The 20,016-nt window shown below is 34.1% G+C and overlaps 1 protein-coding gene across 3 annotated transcripts; it reads left to right on the forward strand.

The window, feature by feature from the left end:
* Positions 1-4,007: 4,007 nt before the first annotated feature.
* On the forward strand, positions 4,008-19,283 carry LOC139499083 (uncharacterized). 3 transcript variants are annotated; one of them, XM_071287755.1, is made up of 5 exons: positions 4,020-11,854; positions 13,908-14,073; positions 14,543-14,710; positions 16,227-16,370; positions 17,445-19,283. In XM_071287755.1, the coding sequence occupies exons 1-5, from the start codon at positions 4,763-4,765 to the stop codon at positions 17,669-17,671; spliced, it is 7,797 nt and encodes a 2,598-aa protein (XP_071143856.1). In that variant the 5' UTR covers positions 4,020-4,762; the 3' UTR covers positions 17,672-19,283. The 3 variants fall into 3 exon arrangements, with proteins under 3 accessions (XP_071143857.1, XP_071143858.1, XP_071143856.1); XM_071287756.1 differs by lacking the exons at positions 16,227-16,370; positions 17,445-19,283 and adding an exon at positions 16,055-16,214 and having other exon boundaries at positions 4,008-11,854; XM_071287757.1 differs by lacking the exons at positions 16,227-16,370; positions 17,445-19,283 and adding an exon at positions 15,970-16,032 and having other exon boundaries at positions 4,008-11,854.
* Positions 19,284-20,016: the final 733 nt, after the last annotated feature.

Consider the following 20,016-nt stretch of genomic DNA (forward strand, 5'->3'; position numbering starts at 1 on the left):
AAAGAAGTCAATGAAACAAAGTTATAGCAATACACTAACAAAACATGATTAAGAGTTATTCAACACAAAATAAAACGTTGACAAAATACCACTTTATTTAGAAAGGATTATTATAATTTTTAACAATACGCTATCTAAAACATGATTAAGATTTATTCAACACAAAAAAAAATGCTGTCTCACTTTATTTTGAGACAATGACAACAATTATATACTTATAAGAAAACACTTGCTTACAGAGTTATTAAACACAAAACCAATTAAGATTGGGTGCGAACATGTAGGGTGTGAAAGTGAAAAGGGCGAACATGAGTGGGCGCGAACGGACCCGGATTCAGACTATGTACCAGTGAGAAATATACAAGCCTTTCTACGGTATTTATTTGTACAATTCAGGTAGTCTTGACCTATTCATTTGTCTTAAAAAACAGCCAGTTGTCACCTTCACTTCACACACACACACATATACGAATATCAATTATATGCTTACGAGACATGTTGCATTGTTAAACTAATTACGGTATGTGAAAATCAAGACTTGCATAAAAACTATCCCAATATTAGAGACAGTGGCGTCATTTTTCTTCAGAGCTTTCAGCTCTTTGATTTAATTTTTTTTTATTGATTTTTCTACCGTAATTGGGGACTTCGTCCCCATATTATTGAGCCGTGAAAATTGGAAAGGAAGTCTAGCAGTCACATGCAGGAATGCCCTTCACCATCAATGGCATCAAACGGTCAATTTACCATTAGGCTCATAGCATCAAATACACCTTATCGCTACTGTCCCCCATTACTGGTGTTTTTGACGTCACAATACAAAATATCTGACACCACAATGGAAAAGGGATTGTCAGTCAGGGGTACTACTTGTACAAGTTATTTTCATTTACTTGAAGAAGAAAAAAAAAATATACTCATATAAGTAAATAAATAATATTTGAATAATCTCCCCTTAATTTTCTCCAAAATTTACTTGTATAAGTAAATTTTTCTTACAATCCCACAAAAGTCATGAAAGTCATCAAGTTTTGAGATGTAAATTCATGACTTTAATGAATTTTTCCCAGGTGTGCTCAATTTTTTTTATAAGAGTTCAATGTTTCATCTCATTAATTCAACAAAGAAACTGATTGCGCAAAGATCTAAAGTATTTGCGCAAGGCCTTCAAAAATTGCTCCTTGGGGGCTTGTAAATGAGCAGTGTTCTGAAGATAACAGACAAATGGGATTTTCATTGGCCATGAAATCATACTTAAATGATTGATAAAGACATCTGCAAAGGGCAGATAATTTAAAATTCTATCAGAGCAAAGAAATCATAAGAATTCAATAAAAGAAGATAAGTTGACTTTTTTACTTCTACAAGTAAAAAAATAAAATTCACTTGTTTAAGTATCCTACAAATTTACTTATATAAGTATATTAATATTACTTCTTCAAGTAATTAAAAATAACTTGTACAAGTAGTACCCCTGACTGATTTTTGTATGCGTCAAAAGTTCAAGCGGTCGGGTCAGCCGGGATTAGGGATAAGGTGTATTGGTTCAAAATTTACAGAGATTTGTCAAAATATCCTTGTCAGATCTAGAGCCAGTAGTCTAATAATTATTGTTACTTATTTTTGAAAAAAATAAACTTGATTAGACATCATGAACATGATTTGTCAAAATCAGTGGATTATTTTTATCCTCTGAAAGAAAGTAGAACATTTCATCATCATACACCAAAAATTACCATTAATGTCTTTTGGCAAGACTTATTATTACTGTTAATTTCATGATGGTACCCCCATTACCATTTACCACCCTCATAAAAAGTAAAATCACGAAAATACTGAACTTACAGGAAAATCTAATCGGAAAGTCCATAATTACATAGCAAAATCAAATAACTCGTATATAATCATGATAATTCATTCATCATGTTTTTAATCTGCACCGAACACTTTGATATAAAGTAAATATATTTCAGTGTAAATTCACACTTTAAAGCACCCCTAAACTCATGCAGATGAACCGCAGACACTAGACGTTCTGTCAATAGTAATGAAATAAAGGCAATGGGAAGAACATATGGACACTTGTCTTCCTGCAATATTTGATTTTTATTACTATTGAAAGAACATCTGACTCTATTTTCTTCCCATAATCATTGCCAATATTTTATTGCTATTGACAGAACGTCTAGTGCCTGAGGATGAACTATCATGATTAACAGAAGAAGAAGAACATGAACATGATGAAGTGGATTTATATGTACATGTAATAACTATAGGCACCAAATCATTGTGTAAATAGATAACACTATTCCCAAAAAGAGTAACAATCCCTCATTTGAGTAATCCATTTGATAGTTTTCATAGTCTAGTACAATGTAACTTTTCATTAAATCAAGATAGGTCTTTTTCATTTTTTGGAAGATTTGTCTTTTATGAATAATGTGCCATTCTACATGTATGTTCTAAGAAGAACAAAAAAAATCAGAAAAGAAAATTTAGTTTATTAGCACTACTTAATGATTACTCAGATGAGGAATTGTTACTCATTTGGTGAATAGTTTCCCATTTGGTGGGTTGTTTCACCTGCTAAAGGCAACAGTCGTCACAGGGTTTGAAATTAGCAGGGGCCCACTCGCCAATGGCCCCTTAAATTTGGTGTGGGCTCCCAAAGTTTCTGCTTTTCTTGAATAGAACTATATAAATTGGATACAAATTTTAAGCTGTAGGCTACCATTGTCAAAGTCTTATTAAGTTCAATCCCTGAGTCAGTACTTGTATGGCCTACAATGGGAAAATCAATATGGTATATTCATATAGTCAGATGTAAAAGGCCTGATATGAAAAATATGGAACAGTTTATTTGAGAAGAGTAAATGCCTAATTTATAACAAAGCAATGTACCAAAAACAATTGTGATGGACAAGACCCAATGACAACCACTGAACTAAAGACTACTGACTTGGGACTGGCACACAAGGAATATGGCATGGTTGATTATTTGATAATGCTTACAAGGAAGTGGTCTTGAGAAATTATGGTCATGACAGATGTAGAAGAAGCATCAGGGATAAACAGGATTTTTTTCATAGCACTGTGGTAAGGGTGCGATATTTATATTGTATTACTGGTTCACATTTTGCTTTATGGTGTAATGTAACATTTATATCCTTATTCCCCCAAAACCGGTCGCCTTTTATAGTCATGTTTTCACTTGATAACTGATGATTATGATCATAATGACGTCATTTTTTCTTAATCTGTGTACAGAAAATGAAATAAATGACCCATGACAATGTATGATCAACTCAAATAATGCTATTTCCGAGATATGGTAGTTTGACTTAGTTGTACAATTTGTATCTGTCAGTCATACCCATGCAGTCATACAAAATCTGTTTTTTTAGCATCTTGGCTGCACATGTGTAGTATCATTTGAGTATTGGTTGAAATTGTTGAAAATACTTAAATGTCTATTAATTTTAGTCGAGCCTGTGAATTCTGTTGCAGAAAGCTTGACATAGGGATAGTGATCCGCAACGACAGTGGACACGGTGGTGGCATCGTCAAATGATAGTTAAAAAACATTTTTTAAGAAACTTAATATTTCAGAAAGTAGAAGACCTGGATCTTCCATACTTTTTATATAAATACATGTAGATGCTAATTAATATTAATTTTAGCCATGTCAGACTGTGTATGTCATTTAAAATTTTAAGACTTTTATGATGAATTCAAATGGGTAAACATGGTTGCAATTTACTATATCTTGAGAGAAAGATTTTTTTTTAGAATAAGGGAAAGGGGGGGAGGTGAACAAAATTGGGGGGAACACTTTTTCTCATTTCATATTTCAAAAATTAAAAAGAAAATTTCTTCAAATATTATTTTTTTTTTGGGGGGGGGGAGAGCCAATTCACAACACCATAGTCATGATAGTGTTTTGCACAAAGACAAAAGCAAAAAATTGAATATAAATTCAAATCCTATAATCAATTTTAATTGACTACAGTTATTCTGTGTCAACTATTTAATTACAATCCATATTCAGACCTGTATCAAGCTTGACAATTGTGTCCATTTTGGCTCCAACTTTTCAGGGTTGGAAATATGCGATTGTATCTAGCTGCAATTTATTTTTAAGCGGGGCATCATTTAGATCTGTGTCCCATGGAATCATTCTCCATTTATTTTTAGATACATTTTATACATTCAAAATGTGTAAAATTTTTATATATTTTATAACAAACTTTTAAGAATAGAAAAAAAATTGCAGTCATTCAGTACTATATAATATTGACACGCCATGCCAGTACCCACAAAATCCATGAAAACTATTTTACAAATAATAATGAATCAACAGTTAATTTACAGTATATGGAAAATTATGGAAAAGTGAAAATTAGTTGGCTTTCTCATATGTACATGTACAATAATCGAGACATTCATGACATTAGGGCAATTTACATTACTTTTAAATTTGAAACGACGTTAACATTTTTTTGGCTTAACAGAAAATTCAAATCATCTGATTTGACTTATCTGAGATGAAATGAATTGATTAAATAGGAATTTGGGCGGTAAGGAGCAAAATATTTCGTTTTCTCTGAGCTTTCATCACAACAGAGCTAGACACAACAAGGTTTGTATGTAGTACTTTCTTTACTAGATTTAGTTGAGTGGACAATTAAAGTAGTACTATCTATACATGCTATACTTATGATTTATTTTGTAGAATTGATAACCTAACAGTGAGAAAACAAATATGAGCTCTAGACGTGACCAGCACTGTAGATCACGAAGTCATGACAGACATTCAAGAGGGAGCTATGATCATGAATGGAGAAGACATGATTCACCTCCAAGAAGAGAGGAAACTACCCCTAGCCATTACTTTGAAAGAGATTTAAGGGATGAAATGATACAGGATGCTTATAATCAAAGATCAATTAGTCCTGCAGGATTTGTTGAAGATAATGATTGGCATAAATCCCACAGTCCAAAAGATTTTTCTAATCATAATTACAGACATGGGTCAAGAAGTCCAGACCATTATATGAGACACAGTGATAGATCAAAACCAAGAAGACATGATGGTTATATTGAACAAGACTATAGACATGATAGATTAGATGCAATTAGTCTAGATCGTTACAATGAACAGGAAAATAGACCCAGATCAAGAAGTCCAGGACGGAACAATGAACCTGACTATAGATGGGATGCGTTAAGCCCAGATCAGTATATTGAACATAGACCCAAATCAAGAAGTCCAGGACGGAACGATGAAAATGACTATAAGCATGATGCTATAAGCCCTAAACGCTACAATGAACAAGAACATAGACCCAGGTCAAGAAGTCCTGGTCATTACATTGAACAAGACTATAGACATGATGCGATAAGCCCAGATCGTTACAATGAACAAGCACATAGGCCAAGATCAAGAAGTCCTGGTCATTACATTGAACAAGACTATAGGCATGATGCGGTAAGCCCTGAATGCTACAATGAACAAGAACATAGACCCAGGTCAAGAAGTCCTGGTCATTACATTGAACAAGACTATAGGCATGATGCAGTAAGCCCTGAACGCTACAATGAACAAGAACATAGACCCAGGTCAAGAAGTCCTGGTCATTACATTGAACAAGACTATAGACAGGATGCAATAAGCCCAGAAGGTTACAATGAACAAGAACATAGACCCAGGTCAAGAAGTCCTGGTCAATACCATGAACAAGACTATAGATTTCAGAGCAAAAGTCCAGAGCATTTTATTGAAAGAGACTACAGATCAGAATTCAGAAGTCCAGACAGGGGTTTTGAAGTAGACAGTAGACATTCTGTTGATAGCCACGTACTACACGGAGAACAAAACTTAAGCTATGATAGACAGGTTGAAGATTTTGATCCAAGAGACGAACATGGCTTTATTGAAAGAAATTCAAGAAATGAACCAGGAGTTCAGAGTCCTGAGCGATTTGTTGAGCCTGATAGTAGGCTTATTACAAACAGAGGCTATAAACAGACTTCAAGGAGTTCAGATAGAGGCTTAAGTAAGAGAAGGGATTCTAAAAGCCCAAGACAGAGCATAAGAAATCAAAGGCAATTGAGAAGCCCTAGTAGAGAAGTAAGGAATAGGAGGCATTCAAGAAGCCCTGATATAACAAATACAAGGCAATCTATGAGCTCTGAGAGAAGATTAAGACTCAGACAGGGTTCAAGAAGCCCAGATAGAGCTTCTAGACAGGAGTTCAGAAGACATTCTACAAGTCTTGAAAAACGCTTGGGCCCACCTGTGGATGGAAGAGACCATCTGGATGTGGATAGTGTATGGAATGACAGAGTTATTCGTTCCAGAAGTCCAGCAATACTCAGAAGTGATAGAAGTCCAAGTAATGAGCCTCTTATTAGTTCATGGGGAAATGTCATAGAACATGAAGACACCCAATGGATTAGACCTGAAAGTCCAGGTTTTCACAACAGACAATCAGATAGTCCTATGAGATTAAGGCAGGAATATGAAGTCCCACAAATGGATAGTCCCATAAGAATAAGGCAGGAATATGAAGACCTAGAAATGGATAGTCCCATAAGAATGGTACAGTTGTATGACGACCAACAGGGTGATAGTCCAAAAGGATTGGAAATAAATTTGAATAGTCCAATGAGAGTTGTATCCTGTCAGGGAGACGATATCATGGTGAATATAAACCAAAGTCCTAAAGGTAATAAAAGTAAAAACCGTAAAAATAGTAGACAGGACAGTGGACTACATAGAATTTATCAAACCTCACAGAAAAACCGAGAGGAAAGAAGTGATAGCAAACAAAATGATAACCATGGTAGACTTTCAAAAGGTAGAGAAACAAGACGAAGGGAACCAAATAGACAAACAATTATCCAGAATCAAAGGCAAAATAAACGGGAAGGAAGCAATCAAAGATCTAGAAGTCCTCTTGGTAGCAGAGGTTGTAATAAGAGAATAAACGAAGACAGACGACCCAGAAGCCCTAGACAAGGTAAAATTAGAGATCAGAGAAGAACCACAAGCCCTAGAGAAGGTCAAATTAGAGATCAGAGTAGATCCAGAACTCCTGGACAAAAAGTTAATGAAAGAAATGAAACTGAAAGGGAAAGAAACCCTAGACATAATGATAGTGGTAGAGACAGTAAAACAAGTAGCCGAAGTCGAAATAGGGATCTTCGGAGAGATGATAATAGGCGGAGAAATACAAAGACCCCAACAGGTGATCGTAGATATTCTGATAGGTATCCCAAGGACAATAATAAAAGGGAGGTAACTCCTGCATGTGAAAGGCAGGAAACACGTAATGAAGAAGAGGTTGGTACAGACATTGATTTGAAGAAGCTGAATGTAATGAAAACCATTGGATTAGGATCTCAGACAGCCCAGTGGGATATGGTTAGCCAGACTCCACCTTTGAACATGACCAGACCACCCATGACACATGTACCATACAATGTTCCCCAATCAACTTTGCCATTAAATGCTTCAGTACACAATAGTCAACCTCCAATGATGAATTTAAACCCAAATTTCCAAAATATACAGCAGGTTCGAATGCCATTTGGAGCTAACGTATCAAATATGACACAAGTTCAATATCCTACAAATGTTGTTGGAGGTAGTTTTCTGCCAGGAAGAATGCCCATGGTTAGTTCCGCACAAAACATGCAGAATGTCCGAATGGCTATGAATTCTAACATGTTAAATTTTCAACAGATGCGTGGACAAGCAAGGAATACTGGACATAACTTGATAAGACATAGAAATCTTCAAAATCTTCAACAAGTGCGTTTAAATACTGCAGTTAACCAACCTCAGTTTGGATTTAATGCTAGATTTAACCAAACACAGTCAAGGCCAGCTTTCAATAATACACAGAATACTTATAATCCAGTGTCATCACATATAAATGCTACGTTGAATTCAACACAAACTAGGACACTTCCTCATAATATACCAGTCTCGCAGCCAGTTTCAATAAGTAACCCACAATTTGAACATTTGTCAACTTTAAAAACCACATTGGCAACTATGTCAAGTACTTCAACTACTAGTAGCAATCGTGAGATCAAACCAGTATCATTTTCTATAAAAGCTAGCACAAACAATGCACCACCTTGGCAATTAGCAAAAACTTGTACTCCCAATACTACACCTTTGCCTGTATCTAGTCGAAACTCTAGATTTTCACAAGCAGCACCTAAACCCACACTTGCTACTTCATCAAGTACAGATAAGAGTATGGGTTTGTCCAACACTGCAATTCCTTCAAGGACAAGTATCCAGACTGTAACAGTTCAAAAAATGTCGGAAAAGATGTCAACAGGAGCATTGAATAAATCTGAAGAAAGTATTCTAGAGGCTCAGTTACAGTACATTAGGCAACAACAAGAATTGGGAGTTAGCTCTGGTACACAAAAATTTTCTGAATCCAGTGAGAAAGAAGTGATAACTTCTAAAAACCAGACGGACAATTCGCCAAAATTTCAAAAAGATAGTAGTGAAAAATCGGCCATTATAAAGAAAAAGGGTCCGGCTTCATCTCTATCTTTATGGACCAGTCATTACCAACGGCAACAAAAAAATCAAAAGAGAAGTTCTAGAAGAAAATGCAACCGAGAACAAAGACGAGCTAAGAAAGATACGCATGAAAACCAAAAAGGAGATACAGAAACAAGCTTGAATAAAAAGATTGAAAACGAAGAAAGTAGGCGAAAGGATAAAACAAAATGTGATGAACTAAATGTAAATGAAAAGAAAGGGAACCAAAAGATAAAATGTCAAAATGATGACAAAAAAACTTTGAATGAAGAGATCAAAATGAAATATGTAACATCCCAAGTTATCCATCAGTCCAAAACTAATGATGATACATCACAAAATTTGACAAAGCATGGTTTAAGTATTACAGAAAAGACTAAATGTCAGCAGCTGAATAAAACGCCAAATAAAAATTTACCTGTATCATCAGGAAGTAATAGTCAATCTACCTCTGCACAGAATATAAACGTCAAAGAACAAACTCCTATTTTATGTAACAAAACTGAATTAAGTCATGGAAAATCTACCAATACAGGTCAAAGTTTTCCTGCAGGTGGGATGTATAGACAACCAACAGTTTCTATTGGTAACCAGAGTAACTTTGTACATCCAACATCAGTGCCTCAACCGGTTCCACCACCTAGCATTCAAACTTTTGGATATCGTCTACAGAATGTTCCAAACACTAATAAATTTAACAGAGGAGAAGTCACGAAGCAAGCTGAATCTGGTTATAAAAAAGTCTCAACACAATCACAATTGAATACATTAAGAAAATTGGATCAAGATACAAAATTGCAGAATCAGCAGAAAAGTGTTACTGAATCATCTGAATTAACAACAATTGGATCTGTTAACCAAAGAATTCCAAAAGTCAATCGAAAAACTGATACATCAAATTTCGAAGGGTTGTGTACAGCTTCATCTGTGGATCAGAACAAACTATTGCAAGTTAATGACAAATCTAAAATTACATCAATGACTGAAAAAGTAAATGATATGCAATCTAAAGTAGAAGAGAAAATGGTCGAAGATACTATGGACAATGTAAATGTTGAACCGATGGAAGAGGAACCAAGTTTGGGTTGTAAAATTAAACGACCTACAGTTTGCCCCATACCTGAGTGTCAATTTGTGTCCTGGAGGTTAAAGAGACATGCGTTTTCCAATCATCTACCATGGATTTTTCGTGATGAAAAATGGTCGTCGAATATTGCAGGATGTGGAGCGGCAATTCATCAGTTGGTCATATGGATACTTGGTGCACGATCAACACCAGATGCACTAGTCACGATGCTTAATGAATCCGGTCTGATGCCGAAAAATGTTGAAATTAATCAAAAGGATTTTTGTACCTTAAAAAAACTCTGCGAAGAACAGGATTGGCCAGTATTGGAGACATTCACTCTTCAACCAATAAACTCACCTGCATGTCTTGTTCATTGGAGAGCATTATTGTTATTATTGATATATATTAGTAAACCTAGACGTCAAAGATTCCGGGAAATGTTCAGTAAAGATTGTGCTGAAGAAATGAAAAGAAAAATAATTCAAGATCAGCAAGCTGTTCTGAATAAGGACAACTTAGTTCCAAAGCGGAGTAGAGTAAACGATGTTGGTAATAATGATAGAAAAGAAAGATCGCCAGTTTCAAAAAGAGCAAGAGCTGAGCATCCTGACATAGGAAAGACAGAAGGGCGATTGGATGAGAGTAGATCTATGACAGAGCTTTCAGCTAACAAATTCAATGAAGAAGCAAGTAATAGGTTTTTAAACAATGATCTTGGGTCAGTGACGACTCCTATTGTTATTGATGGTGAAACAAAAGAACAGAGTGCAAAGGTCAGTGGTTCTAGCAAATCAATAGGAAGAACATCAAGTTCTAAATCACATGATCAAAGTGCAGAATCCAAATCATCTGAAAGTTTTAAGTCAAGGTCATCAAGAAGTGATAGAAGAGATTACAGGATAAGAGATGAAAGGAGAAGGTCACCAAGAAGAGGTGGAAGTCGTTCCAGGGATGAAATAAAGACACCTCTAAGAAATACAGCAGACTCACAAAGATCCACTCTAGACCTAAAAGATGCTAAAAAGTCTACAAACTTCAGGTCAAATAGAGTTGATATTGACAACATTAAACAATCGGAAGATTCATCTGAAGATGAAGCAAGAACAGCCTTAGAAATGTCAATCAGGTCAACTTTACTGGAATTAGAGAAATCCACAGAGGTAGCAAAAGCTGCAATCGCAAACCAGTCCACTTCTCCAAAACAATCTTTAACACAACAACTGGCAGCATTTGCAGGGCAATCTAGAACGAGCACTAAATATATGGAATCCAATAGACCTGTCCCTCAAGAATCAAAGTCATTAGCCAAAACAGGAACTGCATCAGAGACATTTTCTAAAAGGTCAGGTTTGGAGGCATCTATGTGGTCGACTTTGAAAGAATTAAGGAAATCTTCATTGGAAGGACCTTTAAAGTTAAAGCTTGAAGACACAATGAAAACTGTCCTCGAAGAAATGTACAAATCAAAAATGGAAGATTTGAAGAAAAAACCTCGAGTTGACACAGCCATGTCTTTCTCAGCTAATAAAACAAAGAAACACACATTTGGGGAACCATCAATGCTAAAACAATCGGAAGATGACTCAAAGAGGGCAGAATTAGAATTCTCAATGAGAACTGCATTAGAACAATTCTGCACACTTTTAGATACTTCATCAACAAAATTGACAGGATCCTCAAGTGATAATCAAACAAGTACAACAATGTCAGATCAGAAGGGGAGTGTACTGATTAGTCCAAGGAAAGAAGTCCAGGGGAAATCCACTGGAAAATTGTATGGAGTTGTTCAGTATGCTCCATCTCCATCCTCAGATGAAGGGTCTGATTTCGAAGGCATGTCAGAGGAAAGTCCACTTTATTCCCCTCTGTCAATACATGACATAGACGAGGATCTCGAAGTAAAGAGTAATAAAACAGTTGTAAGTGATGCCAACTCTGCCTCAAGTATACAAAAACCTTATGTAAAAGACTGGAATCATAAATCACCATGGGAGATATGGGGAGAAAAAATGTCAAAAGAAGCAACCAAGGTTTCAGACAAAACTCCTGCCTCTAAAACAAAAGAAGATATGTGGGAATCTGTGAAATTATCTGGTGCTAAATTAAAATATTATCTACAACAAGATCCCCCAGTGGTGTTATACAAAGATGAACAAGATGGAAAATGGAAAATTGCAGGAAATGAAAAAGAAGCTAAGAAACTGTTATCAATGGTTAGTGTGAGGTCAAAGCTCAGTCAGATCTGATTTAAGTGGTCGCATTTTCTGAATAACTTGTTTTTTTTATTTTTCAAGTTGTAAATTTAAAAAGAATTCATGCTTTATTATATACAAATACAAATGCTGCTACTCCCTTCATTTTCTGAATTTCTTTGTAGACTTAAGATTTTAATTTTATTTATAAAATGTAAATATTCATTTTTGGTGGTTGTTTTTAAAATATTTTTAGAGGTTCTATGGGCATGATAGGTGATGGTTTACTTTTTAAGAAGCATTATGGGTAATTTCAATGTAATTGTACACATGATAAAAATTATGTATAGTCATTGGCTGGATATTTAATATGACACTCAAATGTCAGAGACTATTTTGATGTACAACTTACCATAAGATAAAACTTCAATAGTAAAACTTGGATAAAGTAGAAATTGCACAATACCAAAGTTAATTTGATGCACCTTGCATACAGTATTGGCTAACAATGCGATGCTGAATACACTAATATGTTGAGAAGTTCCTGACATATTTCTTTCTCTTTTACTCATTTTATTAATAATAAGCCATTCTTTATACTTTTAATTTGCTTTTTTCTTCAGTTTACCATGTTTTAGATGGTATATGCATTCTGAAGAGCTTCATGAGTTAATGGTATTGAATGTCCACATGAATGACATGATTGTTACCAAAATAACTGAAGCGTGAATGCAGCATAAACTGATCTCAAAAACATACTGCATTTGAAAATATCAATAAATTTACACAAAAATTATGATAAATTGTATATATACTATAATAAGAGAAATGTTGCACAAATCTGTGATACCTCATGAACACCTAACATAATGTAGAGGTATATTGTGCATGGTACTCATTTGCTTTAAAAGGTTTCTTCATATCGGCATTTTTTAAAAGATAGTTTTTTTTTAGAGCAATGATAATTTTTTTGGATCAGAATTACTTTTAATTTGTATAATGATATGTATTTCCATTAGATTTTTTCAATACTCTATCATATAGGTATTTTTTTTTTTTAAAGAAGGCATATTTCAGCAAGGAATTGATGATAATGGTATAGTATATATCAGAATTACCTGTTCCATTGGATTACAATGTAGTTATTGATTTTATTTTTAATATTAAGAAAGAATTGCTTTGAACTCAAGCAAGAAGATCTGTTGACCTCTGAATCAGATTTGACTGAATGTTTGAAATAAGAATGTTGTCTTTGTTGTCTTAATTAGCTTTGAGGTTGAAATTCAACTTAATGTAATCATTTTTCAACACCTGTTTGTTGAGCAGCTTTAAGTGTAAGTTGAGTATGTTATAGTTCAAGAAGGTACATAGGTTGAAAATTTGAATTAGAAAAATCCATAGAGGTACGTAGCATACGCTTCAATAGTAAAACAATCAATTACTATGATGGCAACAAATTTTAGTGGTAACTATTTGGTTGTCTAAAACAAGTGCAAGATAAGATTATAAATGGAATACAGTGTACATGCTAATGGGTAAAACTTGACCTTTATACTTTACATAGTTGATTTCTAAGTAAAAAGTTGATAAAAGAGGGCCCTCATGGGGTTTTTGATTATGTGATTACTTGGCCGTTTTTTTAATGATTATTTGATTATTAAGCCAAATATTTCATGATTATTTGATTACCTAGGACTGTATTTTTAGTTTATGATTATTTGATTACTAAAGATAAGCAAATATTTAATGATTATGTGATTATTTTGGCAAAAAAATGGTGATTATGTGATTACTAGGACCCCCCCATGAGGGGCCTCATAAAACTGTGTCAAGAAAATGGTTCAGACTGAAGGTTCCTAACCTAAGTAAGTATTTATTAGAAATTATATGAAAGGTCACACCAATCATTTATGTATATGAAAATTACTGGTTCAAAAAAATAAAAGCTGACAATCCCATAACCCTTACAATTATTTTTGGTGTCATCTATGTTTTGTAAGATTACACAACATCACATGGAGTATTAATATAATTTCATCTTTTTTTAAATAATATAGATTGTTATTTATTTCAGGGTGCCCCGCCAGGAGGTTATGGTCCTCCACCAGGTCAACCAGGATATGGGGCTCCTCCAGGACAGCCAGGTTATGGTGCCCCACCCCCAGGACAACCAGGTTACCCTGGAGGTCAGCCCGGATATCCTGCAGCTGCTCCCCAGCCAGGCTATGGACAAGCACCAGGTAAGGAGAACCTTATTCTGTAGATTTTATTGGACAAGCTTAAGGCATTCTAGAAGTTTTATTTTATTTCTATATATAATGCAAAATCATGTTTTCACTGTGACAAGTCACTTACAAAGTTAAGGTAATGCATAAAAATGAAAGGGCTTTATTTAACTGCTGTTCCTGGTTGAAGCAAATCAAAAAGTATTGTAAAAAATGGAATGCTTCTTTTTTGTCGTAGGATTATTATTCGGTATTCTTAAAAACACTTCTGAATCTGAAACGCATTTTCAACCACATAAATTTACAAGAAAAAAAAACATTTAATTTTTAACTGAAAAGGGAATTAAAAGCCCTATCCTTAAAACAAAAAAGTGCAAATATTCAATATCTAAATGATGAAATCTAAATAAAATTACCAAATTATACAACGAAAAGCTTATAACACTTGTGGAATGGGAGATAATTTAAGTTTTTTTTCTTGTAGGAGGTTATGGAGCAGGTCCTCCACCAGGAATAGACCCCAGTGTATACCAGTGGTTTTTAACTGTGGACCAAGACAAGAGTGGACATATAACAGCACATGAGTTACAACAGGCACTTGTGAATGGAAACTGGTCACATTTTAACCCAGAGACCTGTAGACTAATGATAAGTAAGTCACTGTGGTCATATTTTGTGCATGAAACATGTACTATGGATTCATTTATTTTATTATTGTATGAGAAAATTAATGGTTTTAAGTCAAATCTCATTCTAACACATGCTCAATAACTATAATCACAATGATGGGTTATAAAATCCTAATTTAAATATTGTATGTCATGTTTCAGTGCATCAGAATTCACTCACACAAAATTGAAGTTTGGTAACAACCTGAATTGGCAAAAAATAATTTTTCATATCTTTTATATAAATAAATGCACCAAATAGCATAACAACTAGGTACAACTAATTGAATGATTGGCAAAAATTAATCAAAGATGGCAAGAATATATCCATGACAATAAAGACAACAACACTCATTTTTTAGCTCACCTGACCTGAAAGGTCAAGTCAGCTTTTCTCATCACTTGGCGTCCGTCGTCCGTAAACTTTTACAAAAATCTTCTCTGAAACTACTTTGCCAAATTTAACCAAACTTGGCCACAATCATCCTTGAGGTATCTAGTTTAAAAAATGTGTCCGATGACCTGGCCATCAAACCAAGATGGCCGCCATGGCTAAAAATAGAACACAGGGGTAAAATGTATAGTTTGGCTTATATCTTTAAAACCAAAGCATTTAGAGCAAATCTGACATGGGGTTTAACCGGAAGTGTTTTCTTGAATGATAACAGCAATTGGAAGCAGTAACTCGAGGGTCCCAGAGCGAAGCCAGTTGACTGTACGAAATGACTAGTGGGGTGTTGTCCAATTTGGAATTCACTGACATCATTATTAGATAACCACAACGTACTATACCACCAAAGACCTCCCATGAGATTAGCTACACAGAACGGGATAGATGTCAACCACACAAGATGCTGTTACCAATCAAGAAAACACTAACATTTCTATTTATATATTTTCTATTTTAATTTACTTTCACTTTCACTTTCTATTTATATAACGTCACCATAACTACTATTATGTAACTTACACTTCCGGTTAAACCGCTAAACCGCAAGATTCATACTTCACTGTCATATTTCTTTGTATAATTGTCCTGATGATGCCTATCTACTAGGTGAAACATGTAGACCCAATAAACAGATACTATGCGATAAAAACATGAGTGTTGTTGTCTTTATTGTCGACACATTTATAATGATTGTAAGATATACTGACATATTCAAACCTCAATCTCTTTATTCACAACCATTATTTCAGTTGATGAATTGTATGAATAAAGAATTTAACATCTGTATTTCAGGCATGTTTGACAGAGATAACACAGGAACTATAGTTACATGAGTTTAATGCCTTGTGGAATTATTACTTTAACATCTGTATTTCAGGCATGTTTGACAGAGATAACACAGGAACTATACAGTTACATGTGTTTAATGCCTTGTGGAATTATATCTTTAACATCTGTATTTCAGGCTTGTTTGACAGAGATAACACAGGAACTATAGTTACATGAGTTTAATGCCTTGTGGAATTATATCTTTAACATCTGTATTTCAGGCATGTTTGACAGAGATAACACAGGAACTATACAGTTACATGAGTTTAATTCTTTGTGGAATTATATCCAACAATGGAAAGGGGTGTTTGAGAGGTTTGATGGTAATCGTTCTGGTTCCATAGAAGCTCATGAACTGATTCAAGGTAGGTACCAGTATTACAAGTTGCAGCACATTTTTGGATTGCAAGAATCAGTAGATACATAACTACAACAGCTGTTTATTTTAAGTGGGTCTCATTGGGGTCTAAGCATGACGCGGGATTGCCGTTTTTTTGTAAGCGTGAAACGTGAAAGTCAAATTATTGTGTTGTGAACACGGGAAATGAGGTCTAGTGGGATCCGGGAAATGACAAAAAAATGAGAATTGCTTATGTACATAGTGTAAGCGGGAAACGGGAATGTGACAAAACAGTAATCAGGATCCAGGATCGGTACCCCCCAATGAGACCCCCTTTTAAGATAAGGAGAGGTGGATTGATTGTAGATGTGATAATGTCTGTCTAAAGAGATTAGGATGAAAGTTATCACACAGCCGTTAGAAGTCAGTTGAACCCACACAATGTAATCACCTTTAAAAGGGCTTGTCATGACAAAGTGTGAATCAATTCAAATGAGAAACCTGAAAGCCTTGTTAATACTTAAAACAACAGCAATAACCTGATATGGTAGACAGTAACATATGACATTCACTGAATCACAAGCTTCTAACTTGGGACATGTTAACAGAATCCTGTGGGATTAAACATTGTTTGTGATCTCTCAGCCCTCACACTAACCTGTAACACCATTGGGGAGTTCTTGGCCACATCTTGGATATAGTCCAGCGTTAACAAATTTTTATGTTCAATCTGTATAAAACCAGGTCTTTCATTAGATTTGATTGTTGCTACTGTAAGACAAACTAAACCAAAGGAAAGATCAGATTGACATTTTTAGTACTCTAAATGAAATCATTGGTTTCAGTATTTTCTGTTACACTTGTTAGTACTAAGTAGTAAAAAATGCAAAAACCAGCATTAGAAAAAATGTTAGCATTTTCCCATCTGAAGCTTACCTCCAGATATGGTATTTCCTTACTGCATTGAAGACCAAATGGTGGATTTGGACTGTTTTCTGCTTTTAAGTTGGGTTATTGTCTCTTGGCAAATTCCAGGTTTCAATTCTCTATTTTATTATCAAAATAAAAGATTGTACAAGTTTTCCTTCTTTTATTTCAGCCTTCCAGCAGATGGGATATAACCTATCACCACAGTTTGGTCACATCGTCATTTCAAAGTTTGATGTCAACGGTAGAAGATCGCTAACATTAGACAACTTTATCCAGTCGTGTGTTATGTTAAAATCGTTGACAGATTCATTTAAAGAACGAGACCCTCAGATGCAAGGAACCATCAGAATGGGCTATGAAGACTTTATGACAACTGCAGTTTTCAACAAAGTTTAGAAGCAGTTGGTTTTTTTTTTAGGTTTTCTTACTTCATATTTGTTTAAATGTGCTTGAATAACAAAAAATGGATGAGATAGATAACCTGCCCTTGACAATACTACAGGGTCTGTAATAGTTCAGAATTATTTTTTTGATTATCAATTTGACCATATTACATATGGGCTTTGATAATTGACTAATTTTTTGTATAATCTCAAGGGAGATAATAATAACACAAATGCATGAGATAAATTATCTGCCCTTGACCATATTACATATTTACAATCTGTTATTGTCTCAAGGGAGATAATAAATTTTACAGTGTACATCTCTGAAACAGAGGTACTTGTCATTCATCATCAGACTTATTTATTATAAAGAATAAAAAGTACTATTTTGATGTGTCTTCCATTTTTCAAGGGAGATAATTTGTTCCTGAAATTGAGGATTAGACAATTTAGTCATTCTTTGTCTACTTATATCTCTGCTAAACAAAAAGGTGAACTTCCATACAAATGTACACAAACTGTGCATTTTATTTCTTATTATAAACAGGACAAAAGGAATTCCTGAAAATCCAAGATGATTGAAAGTGAAAACAATAAAAGTCTGATGATGGAATGGCTTAATCGTAATTTTTTTTATACACGAAATTAACACTGTTTATATCAATTTTCAAATTTTTATGATATTTAAATTTTGCAATACTGAAATGTTATGTTTAAAAGTTAATGTTGCATGTATATTTGTTTAAGATATAAATTTTAGAAGTATTATTGCCTTAGTACAATGTATACTGAAGGTCTTAAATGTACCAAAAAAAGGAGGACAAGGAAACTTGAAATTATTTTGCTGAAAGAACTAATGTTGAAAAAGTATTTGAAATTTCTTGAAAAAAAAAATTAAATTGTATTTTTGGGTAATTTTCATTTTGTTTATCACAATTCATAATTTTTTTAAAATTTTTTTTTGTAAATTTAAATTTGTACTTTATGTACTTGATAAATAGTACTAGTCTGTGAGTGAATCTTTTTATATATGCATATTTTTGTAGGTAGCAGGATATAGTTTAACTTGATCTATGACAACTCTCACCCACTGAAAAAATCCTAGGCAAGGACAGCCTAGTTTTACCTGTACTTTTTTCTGTTGTTAATAAAGTATCTCCCCTTGAAAAGACAACCTGTACTTCCTAGGCTTTCACTCATCAAAGAGTTGCTTCCCTTTAAAATAGGGTTTAATAAGTTTCATTTCTTGTTTGCCAAGCAGGATGTAATAACTATGTATTCATGAAAACAATCAAATAGACCATGATAACGAACAAAAATGTCATACTGGTATTGCTGTATTGAAATATATCAATATGGTGGAATGGACTTGAATAAAATTTATCTGAGAATACCTGGACTGTTAATTTTTAAGTATTTTTAGTGTCTGTTTTCAGCAGGAACAGTAGTTACAGAATATTTTCTACTAATATGCATCAGTTTAGAATTAAAGAGGTTTAAATGCCTAATATCTTCATACCTAAGTATAATATATAAATGTTTTTGTCTGTATATCATTATGTGTTGTCTCCTCTTAACTTTGCATGTACAGTAACATTACATTAAATATTTGTTAAGACTTATAATATTTCTTTAATTCAGTTACATGTGGTATGCTTCGGTTTTTGTTTGTTTGGCTCCATGTTTTTTCGGTTTGTGCATCCATTTGTTGGTCTGTCCTTTCTTCTGTACAGCTTCAGGTTAAAGTTTTTAGTCAAAGTAGTTTTTGATGAGTTTGAAGTCCAATCAGCTTGAAACTTAGAGCACATGTTCACTTTATTTCTATTTTTAATGCCAAATTGGAGTTTTCATCCACACCAATTTAACTATACAGGTACTTTGTATGCTGTGGATTATTTAATTTAGTGGATTGAGGAACAATTGCACTTTCACGGATATCTGATAACCTGGTTATTCATGTTATTGCTAAATATAAAAAAGAAGATGCAGTATAATTGCCAATGAAACAACTCACCACAAGAGACCAAATGACACAGAAAATTAACAACTATAGGTTACTGTACAGTCTTCAACAATGAGCAAAGCCCATACTGCATAGTCAGCTATAAAAGGCCCAAAAATGACAAATGTAAAACAATTCAAACTAGAAAACTAATGGCCTAATTTATGTACAAAAATTGAACAAAAAACAAATGTGTTACACATAAAAAAAAATAAAAAATTACAGGCTCCTGACTTGGAACAGGCACATACATACAGAATCTGGCGTGATCACAATCTTCCCCTAACCTGGGACAGTTGTGTTACAGTACAACATAAGAACGAACTATAAAATTCAGTTGAAAAAGGCTTAAC

The sequence above is a fragment of the Mytilus edulis genome, chromosome 12, assembly GCF_963676685.1.
Source record: "Mytilus edulis chromosome 12, xbMytEdul2.2, whole genome shotgun sequence".
Classification (NCBI taxonomy): Eukaryota; Metazoa; Mollusca; class Bivalvia; order Mytilida; family Mytilidae; genus Mytilus; species Mytilus edulis.